This window comes from Chionomys nivalis, chromosome 7 (genome assembly GCF_950005125.1).
Source record: "Chionomys nivalis chromosome 7, mChiNiv1.1, whole genome shotgun sequence".
In the NCBI taxonomy this organism is placed as follows: domain Eukaryota; kingdom Metazoa; phylum Chordata; class Mammalia; order Rodentia; family Cricetidae; genus Chionomys; species Chionomys nivalis.
This window is the reverse complement of record NC_080092.1, coordinates 100,917,954-100,927,068: the sequence shown is the minus strand read 5'-3', so window position 1 is coordinate 100,927,068 and position 9,115 is coordinate 100,917,954. Positions and strand designations below refer to the sequence as shown.

General features: G+C 56.5%; 1 protein-coding gene across 1 annotated transcript; it reads right to left on the bottom strand.

The window, feature by feature from the left end:
- Nucleotides 1–734: 734 nt before the first annotated feature.
- Nucleotides 735–7,376, bottom strand: Slc25a10 (solute carrier family 25 member 10). Its single transcript, XM_057776536.1, has 11 exons — nucleotides 7,148–7,376; nucleotides 4,318–4,437; nucleotides 3,846–3,960; nucleotides 3,684–3,732; nucleotides 3,255–3,296; nucleotides 2,490–2,533; nucleotides 2,237–2,307; nucleotides 1,898–1,990; nucleotides 1,560–1,637; nucleotides 1,043–1,099; nucleotides 735–951 (listed from the first exon to the last, which is right to left on the bottom strand). Exons 1-11 carry the CDS (start codon nucleotides 7,235–7,237, stop codon nucleotides 850–852), a joined length of 861 nt encoding a protein of 286 aa, XP_057632519.1. The 5' UTR covers nucleotides 7,238–7,376; the 3' UTR covers nucleotides 735–849.
- Between the last annotated feature and the right edge of the window lie 1,739 nt (nucleotides 7,377–9,115).

Sequence of the window (9,115 nt, the reverse complement as noted above, 5' to 3'; positions counted from 1 at the left end):
ATGACCCCAACCCCATCTGGGGAAACCAGGCTGAAGCCTGGAGGGGTGGTGAGGGGTGACTGCCATTTAATAGGAAGACAAATCCTGGAGGGAACATACGAGCCGTCATGGCTCCTGCTCAACCAGCACTCCCCCCATCCCCAGGCATGGGAGGGCACAGCGAGGAGCACAGCCAGTTCCTGACGAGGGTTGTAGCTGCTGAGTGGGAGGGCTCAACAAAACTGACCATCAAGGCAGCCAAGGCTGCAGGCAGCAGGTGCCCATGGGAACCCCCGGCACCTTCTCTGGACTCTACTGTCATGGCATCTGTGGCGATTCTCGCTGTGGCTTCCTCTCCTGAAGGTACTGCCTTCAAGAAGACTACACGACGATCCCTCTCATGACCAAAGTGTCTGCGTGCTAAGCTGCCACGGTCCGCACCCTGCCACACCGCCTAGGTTCTGCTCAGTGTACAGAGGGCCAGCTGGGATTGGGAAGCGGTCAGCTTCCTCCTGCTTGCAGGGTAGGGCAGCAGAGCGGCCAGGGAGGCGGGGACAGCAATGCCAGCCTGAGCCAGACCTCCTGAATGAATCATGGGGCGGATACAGGGCAAAAGCCCTGTACGGGGAGAGTCTGGAAGCAAGGAGGGCAGAGGTTCCACCCCAGTGGGCCTAAGGAAGGGACAAAGGCCACTGAATTAAACCCTGGCCTAGGCAGGGTCGGAGGCCTAGCCAGCCCAAGGGTGGGAGGAACAGAAGCCTGCTGGGGATACAGCACGGGCCCAGGCCAGGAAGGGGCGCCCCCTCCCCTCCCACTCTTCCAAGGAGCTCAGCACAGTGACTGAGCGTGGCCTAGGTGTCTCTGGTGATGTCAGGTTGGCACCCTGATGCCAAAGTGCTTCCGGAGCTGCTCCAGGAACAGGAAGGTGAGCACGGTGTGAGGGATGAGGCGGATGCCGGCAGGAAAGAGGCCCTGGGTGAGGACAGTGGCAGTGGCAACATCAGGTCCAGGGAGACCTGGCCCAGTTGCTCCCCCACAGCTCAGCCCCACTGCCCCAGCCCACCTTGAAAAAGGCCTGCGGTCCGAGCTTTGCGGTCTCCATGGCGCAGTGGAAGACACCCTACAGAGACAGTGAAGGTCACTCAAACGCACAGGTTAATTCTCCAGGCTGGAGGAGGGCATGGTGGCTCTGAGGGCTCCCAGGAATGTGACAGGGGCCAAGATGAGAGCAGCTCAGGCTGTGACGTCAATGGGACAGAAGAGTAAAAGTCACATAGGCCACACTGACGGGCTGCCAAAGAGCCGGCCACACACGGGCCAGATCTACCTACCGCGTGAAAAGCTTCCCTGTTAACTGGTGAAGAAATCTAAAGGAGACACCAAGGGAAAACAGCTTGGGAAAGTACAGCCCCACCCCGAGGCAAGTGCTACCCAGAGTTGAGCATCTAGAAGGGAACAGGGGACAACAGCCTTGTCTCTGGGTTCCCATCAGGGCTGAAGCTGAGAGGGTCCTGGCTCCAGAGAATGGCGGTAGATGGCAGGAGCTCCGGCCAGCCCTGGAGCCTGCCGCCAGTCATTACCTGATATTCGCCCTTGGAGTTCATCAAGCGTGTCTTTAGCACATCCAGGGGCTGGCACAGAAATGTCGCACACCCACCCTGCGGGAGGGAACTTGTCACCAACGGGCCTGCAGGCACCCCCAAGCCCTCACTGCCCACAGGATACCTTTAAAAAAGCCCTTTGCCCCATCCCCGAGTGACCCAGTGCTGCCAAGACCTGAGTAACCAGGAGAGGGGAACAGGAATTATCCCAGCCTGGGCTAACCTGTGAACTTGGTTCCCAAAGGTGGTCTCAGAGAGGCTGCACCAGGCTCGCTCCACCCACCCTCAGCCTCCTCCGACCACGCTGGGGCACTTACCGCAATGAAGCTGGAGACGAAGTGGGTGAAAATGTTGTCAGATAGGTACCCAGTGCTGAGGACCAGCTGCTTGGCCTGGTCATAGCAGGACAGCTGCAGGGAGGAACAGGGACAGTATAGCTAAAGATGAGCTCCCAGACCCAGGGAGAGCCGACAGAGTCCCCAGGGACTCCATCACCACACCTGGACATGCAGGTGAGGGTCAGATGCAGGCTGCCCACCCCTCCCCAGGATAGCGGGCACCTCCCCGTCCCCCAGTGCCCGCTGCTGTGTTCTGTGGTCTCTGACGACAGAGGTCAGAGATATTGTCCGCAAGCCCCGTTCTGCACAGGAACCCACCTGGCCCACAGTGACGAGGGCCCCGCGGCTGGATGCCATGGTTGCTCCGGAGAAGAGCTTCCTCAGGCCTTCTGCAGGAGGAATCGAGGGGCGACATCAACCCCTATATGACACTTCATTCCCCACCCTGCCTGTCCCCCCACAGGCTGCTTTTCCACCCCAAGCCCACCAGCTCAGGCACAGTGAGTACACATGTAAACATGTATTCGAATCCATACACATTTACAACAATGTAAACGTCCTCTCCTCTCACCTTCGCGGGCCACACGGTACAGACCATCCAGGGCATGAGAGTAGCTGTCAGTGGTAAAGACAGGTCAGTGAGATTTACCACATGTCTTGCAGGATTAGACGCCAGAAAAGCCACTGTGGGACACAGGACTCTGGCGTGGCGTCATACTCAATGGGGGTATTTCACAAGCCTGCAAGCCTCTCCCAGGGAAAGCTCAGGAAGTGACCCCTATGGGCTCAAGCTTGTTCTGCCTGTGGGCAAAGCTTTGGTGGTCTGCTCTGCTGTTCCTCGGATGGAGGTTCCACTTCCCCACAGGATCCCAGGCTTGCTGTGGCTTCTAGGACAGATTAACACCCACCCTCTGGGCTGGAGAACCCAAGGGGGAACCAACAAGAAGCCACTTCTACCCAGGCCTCCTGGCTGTAAGCAGTTCTCTCCATGAGCTTTGAGGCTTGGGTGGCCCTGCACTTAGATATCTGATTTGGGCTATCCTCAGCTACAAAGAGGCCCAGCCCTAGACGACAGTCCTGGTGTCAGCGAATTCCAGAAGGCAGGTATGGGGACTGGCCCTCAGCCTAGTGAGATTCTTCCCATAAGAAAGAACCTAAAGGCCTTAGAGGGACCAAGGGACACCCCTTAGTGACCCCAGGGTAGCATGTTATCTAAAGCCACCAGCTCCCCTTTTCATAAAACCCACGTGCAGTATGGGAGTCCTGGTTAAGTCAGAGCAGAGCTACGCAGGGGTCCTACCCTCCCTGACTGGGACAAAGCCGGTCTCCCACTCACTTGCGCCGCTGGTTCAGGGGCAGCTTCATGTCATTCTGCATCCTGAAACAACAGAAGAACAGGTGGGCCGGGCGGTGGTGGCGCACGCCTTTAATCCCAGCACTCGGGAGGCAGAGACAGGCGGATCTCTGTGAGTTCGAGACCAGCCTGGTCTACAAGAGCTAGTTCCAGGACAGGCTCCAAAACCACAGAGAAACCCTGTCTCGAAAAAAAAACCAAAAAAAAAAAAAAAAAGAAAAAAAAAAAGAACAGGTGGGGATGGGTGAGCCCCTAGGGCCCAGGTCAGCTCACTGACCAGGGTCAACAGTGCAGGACCGCCTACCCGAGTTCTGGGTAGGATCACGGGACTCGGTTCCACCACAAACCCAGGCTCAGAGACTGCATGGGGGACAAGGAAGCCCGTGACCCTGGGGGACGAGAGGCACAAACCTGACATTGACCAAATCTGCTGGGGTCCCCACGAAGCCTCCAGTTAAACCTGTGGTGATAGAAACATCAAGGCCACTATGTGATGGTTCCCTGTGTCCTGGGCCTCTGCCCGGCCCTTGCCCTGCCTCTGCCTGGCCCTTGCCCCGACTACCCAGTACTCACCACTGATGCCGCCCAGCAACACCTTGCTGTAGAATGGGAGAGGTCCCTGGCTATCCTTGGTCATGTAGTCCCGCATGGTCTCGTAGATGGCGAACCGAGTCAGGGAGTAGGTCATCTGGGGAGGGGGCCTGGCTCAGAGGACTGGGCACTCCCCCGAGCCCAGCCATCGCCCCATGGGCCTTGGATACCAAGTGGCTGTTCTAAGGTCACTCAGCTTGCAAGCAGCCAAGCCAATTCACAAGCCAGAGGTGCTGTCCCCAGCTGTCTTTAGCTTCAGTTTTCCCATCTGAAAGTGGAAGGCAGACCCCTGCCCCATACCCACCCTTGTCTCTTCTGTAATAAACCTGAAGGGGAAGAGAAAGCAGCTGGAGCTCCTTAGGGCTCCTTCACAGGACTGAGCCCAGAAGCAGGACCTGAGAGGCTGGTGCCAAGACCTAGGAAGCTGACAGCGAGCCAAGACATGTGCACACACCTGCCTACACAGCGAGGCGCTCAGGCCGTTGTAGAGCGCCAGGATGCCATCGGTTCGGATCACCTGCAGCGCCATTCCCGTCATGCGTAGCTTCACCTCCTGCTGCGTCTGTAGGTGCACCTGCGGACAGGCAGGGAGGGTACAGTCATGTTCCCACAGAGCGGAGCTCTGACCTGGCCACAAGTTGGTAGAAACAAAATTGCAATGAGACGGCTGCCTACACCTCCATAGGTAATTTCAAGGATTAGTCATTTCCAGGTCCACAGGCTGTGGTCTGGGCAGTCAGTACGCAGGCCTAGACGGGAGGAAACTTTGTTTCGGTTTTTCCAGACAGGGTTTCTCTGTAGCTTTGGAGCCTGTCCTGGAACTAGCTCTTGTGGACCAGGCTGGTCTCGAACTCACAGAGATCCGCCTGCCTCTGCCTCCCGAGTGCTGGGATTAAAGGCGAGCGCCACCACCGCCCGGCTGAGGTGAGGAAACTAAGACGGGGGCAATAGAGAGGCTCCACAGGGTCTAAGGCTGGTCCCAGGCCTGCAATGGTTCCCTTTCATTGTGTAGTGATAATAGTGACAACAGTTAACATTCTCAGGGCCTTGCCTCACTCCCACCCCCTTATTGGTGGCCTGCGTTCAGGCTCAGGAGACCCGGTCCTGAGCATTTGTGTGTCAGTTCCCAAAGTCTGGTCACAGCCAAGTGAGGCTCAGGCATGGTCACACTCACGCAGGAAAACAGCTAATATGGTGCGAACAGAGGGGGCTTGGTTTTCGGCAACAGGGGTGTCACCCTGCAGTATGTGGGTCAAGAGGGACAGAGAGAGGATTTAAGCCACCTATCCAGGGAGTGGTGGCTCTGAGGGCAATTGCCCCTGTGTATGAGGGGACCAAGTCAGGGCAAAGGGCACACACGAAGGAACTCCAAAACAAGCTTTAAAGTTGGCACAGTAACTCAGGTACGTGGCTCTAACTATTCAAGTGACTGAGGCAGGAGGATGCTGAGTTTGAGGACAGTCTCAAGTACAGTAAGATCCTGTCTTTGCACACAAGTTTTCCAATGGTCTCTGTGAGCAATCTTTGTTGGAACATCCTGACCACTGCCTCCTCTGTGGCTAGGCACTGCCTGTCTACTGGTGCGGGTCCAGCAAGGGTGTCCGGCTTCCATGGCAGCTTTTCTTGATCCTCCAGGCACCATTCTTCCCAGGGAACACCTGAGTGGGGGCGGGGCTGAGAAGCAGCGGAGCTTGGACAATAAACAACCACCAGGGAATTTTATGTCACAGGCCATGCCAGGAGGCTTGAGAGGCCTTCAGGGCCCAGGCCTACTGCACCCACTGAGCCTGACCCCCATGGAGAGGGCTGCAGGTACAGGCACAGCCAGGAAAGGAAAATATCCTCAAGAAGTCGCTCCCATAGTAATCAGTACTCTTGCTATTACACGAACCTGCAGTGGCAGTGCCCAGGAGCTGGACCTGTGTGCGCCACTCCCAGGACAAGTGACGTTCCAATCCTCCCTTGTACCCAGTAGCCAGCATTCTTACTAATCAGAAAAGCTGAGGGTGATAATACATGTTTGAAATCCCTGCACTTGGAAGGTAGAGGAAGGAGGAACGGGAATCCAGAGCCAGTTTTGGCTGTATAACAAGTTCAAGGCAAGCCTGGGCTACAAACAAGAAAGAAAGAAAGAAAGAAAGAAAGAAAGAAAGAAAGAAAGAAAGAAAGAAAGAAAGAAAGAAAGAAAGAAAGAAAGAAAGAAAGAAAAGAAAGAAAAGAAAGAAAGCAACAGCCTTTCTTAGGAAGCAGGGTCCCAGGCAGAGACTGGCGGGGAAGTCTCAAGTGGCAGACACTGAGACTAGATCATCAGCTCAAACCTCAGAGGCCAGTCCAACTTGGGGCTTCAGGAAAACGGCAGTCAGAGCCCCCTGGGTAGAGGGGTTCAAATCTTTGTTCTCTGAATAAACAAAGAGTCAGGGAAAAAATTCCCCGGGGCCTTCCCTGGCCCTGGGGAACAGGAAGAGTGCTGTCTTAGTTTGCTCTATAAGCGTCTATTTTTAAACGGAAAAAAAAAAAAAAAGACAAAAATCCCACAAACCCACGTGTCTCATTTTTGTTTTTTTTTCCTTTGAGGGGCGTAAGGTTCGAGACAAGATCTCTCTGTGTAGCCCTGGCCCGTCCTGGAAGTCGCTCTGTAGACCAGGCTAGCCCGGAACTCTGCCTCCTTGTTTCTTGTGCTGAGCCCGGTGAATGCCGGGTCTCGTCGCTCACCTGGGGGCGTGCTGATCCTAGCGTAGCACCCGTTCAGGCGGAAGCAGATGACCGAGGTCACGGCACCACCACCATCGTCCTCCCTTTGCCCCGCACCGTAGGTGGTGCTAAGCAGGCAGGGGAGCTCTGCTGCTGGGACCAGGCTGGTCTTTATGTTCCAACACCTGTGTCCCCTGCAACTCTACCCTCAACTTTTAACCAGAGTTGTCGAATGTTTGCCGCCGAGGAATGGCTCGGAGCGCAGAGGCGGGACAGACAGCCATCTGTTAAAGATGGGGGGAGAACCAGCTGGTAAGCTGAGGAGCGGGGATGTCCCCGTCGCCTGTCCCCCGAGAGACCCATCTGCAGAGGGTCCCCGGGGACTTTTCCACCGCTGCCTACTGGGAAACGTGCGTAGTGGCGCCCGCAGGCCCAAGCCCGACGGCGCAGAGCAGGGCTCAGGCCAGCGTGGCGGTAATTACCGGGTGCGCAGTGAAGCGGCGGCCGCAGCAGGCGTCCTGTGGGCGCCAGGCGGGGACAGTCCCCGGCGCCTTGGGCTCACGCGCACGCTCGGCCTTGAAACTCAGGCTCACCTTGAGGAGGTCCAGCGGGTGCGTGCAGCAGGCGGCCCCGCAGGAGGCCAATCCCCCAAAGTACCAGCGAGATGCCCGTGCTTCGGCCATGGCCAGAGCAGCAGCGACCTGGCCCAACCCGGGTCAGCAACACAACTCCGGTTCCAGCCTCCTGACACCCGGTTCAAAGTGCCACCGAGCGCCCGCGCCTGGTGCAACCAATGCGCCCGCGCGGCCCCAGGGGCGGAGTCTGGCGGACTCCACCCACGGCAGGACTCGGGCCTTGGGAGACTCCGCCCGCCCTCTTAAAGCGGAGGCTGCAAGGGGCCGAGGTAGGGGTCCGCCGCAGACGACCGTGAAACCCCTGGAGCTAGACCACAGCCACCTCCATTTTGTAGATTATGGCTTGGGTTGCAGATCCGAAGGTGGTCTGCCATCCTCCACCCATCGGGAGGCTGGTTTCCTACCAGCCCCCCAGCCCTAGTCTGAACTTGCACCCTGGCTCTGACTCGTGTGTTACCCAGGCAAAGGACACGTGCTGCAGCAATGGACCTCTGTCCCCCATCCCCCTGACCACAGAGTCCAGCCCCCGCCCAGATGTAGGGGGATGGAAACCTTCTTGGGGCCGGCTTGCAAATTAAATAGAAACCACGGACAAAAGACTCTCAGTGAAGGATAGCGGTGCTCCTCCCCCATGCCACACACCCAGTGAGTTCCTGCCAAGAGCAACTCGGCTCAAGTCTTGCTGTGGACATAGCCCTAGGCGGCAGCCATGGAAAGGTTCTGAGCTGTGAAGTCTTCATGGTTGGATAATGGCTCAGACTCCTAGGAGGCAGCTCCAATCTACCAGCCAGAAGTCCATCCCCACCTCCCAACAATTGGCAAAGAAATCCCTGTATGCTCCTAGCCTAAGGGTGCACCTGCTAGGCAAGGTGAATTAAAGTCCCAAAAGTCCCAAGGCTGCTTTAAGTCTGGCTATATGAGTTAACAAAGATCTCTCCTGCAGCTCTGACTTGGTCTCTATTTGATGCAGAGAAACACCTGGCAAACAGCTCTGGCCCTGCTGTATCCAGTCCTGCCACCCAGTGCCCAGCTTCACAGCAGGGAGGTGGAAGGGAGCAAATTGTGTCTTCCTGAACCTCAGACGGCCTCCCATGCTGAGATGCTCATTGTCAGGGCACCAAGGTAACAGGACGAGGGAGCTCCTGGCATTCCTTCCCATGCCCAGGGGCACACTACACTCGGGGATGAAATCTATAGCAAGGTGGTTAGGGTCACTTCGTACTGGATCCATTCCTCTCCTGCAGCTGGTAGGGGACCATGCATACCTTGGGGATAGGCAGGTCCCCAGGTAAGCTCTATGGGTTGCTGAGAGACCAGAAGCAGCACCTGGTCTTGATACAGACCAGCCCTGCCCAGGAACCGAGAGGAACTGGGTGAGACACTTTAAGATCTTCCCAGAAACTTAAAACAGTGGAATGGCCTTGTTCAAGGCTAACTCAGCACGGGAACAAAGCTATGCCCACAGCTGTCTAGTCTCACCTGGCTACCAGACTACAGATACGTATGCATCTACCCTTCTGAGAGAGCTGGAATCTATTCCTGACCAGAGGACCCCAATCCATGGTACAGAGCAAGAACAAGCCCTGAAAGGGAAACAGAGGCCAGGAGCTAAGGACTAAGTTTTATCTTTGAGACAGGTTCTTACTGGGCAGCTAAGATTGGCCTCAACACACACACACACACACACACACACACACACACACACACACACACGCACGCAGTGATCTAGGGCCCACAAGTAATCTGGATCAGGCAGAGAAAGGCTGGGGTGGCCAGACTTGGGGAGGGACCTCACCAGTCAAGTTAGGGCCCAACTTTTTTTTGCAGTGCTTGGGAAAGGGCTCAGCTCACACAGTTGAGTGCTTTACCACAATTTGCATCACCCGCACCCTCGGGTCTGCCTTCAGATTCCAGAATCACAGGAGC

Coding starts and splice junctions, on each gene's coding strand:
- Slc25a10 (XM_057776536.1), bottom strand. CDS start 7,237: ATGGCCGAAGCACGGGCATCTCGCTGGTACTTTGGGGGATTGGCCTCC. Junction 3,961..4,317: donor GCGCCTCGCTGTGTAGGCAG/GTGTGTGCACAT, acceptor CCCCCTCCCCAG/ATGACCTACTCCCTGACTCG. Junction 2,534..3,254: donor CCCCTGAACCAGCGGCGCAA/GTGAGTGGGAGA, acceptor TACCACTGACAG/CTACTCTCATGCCCTGGATG.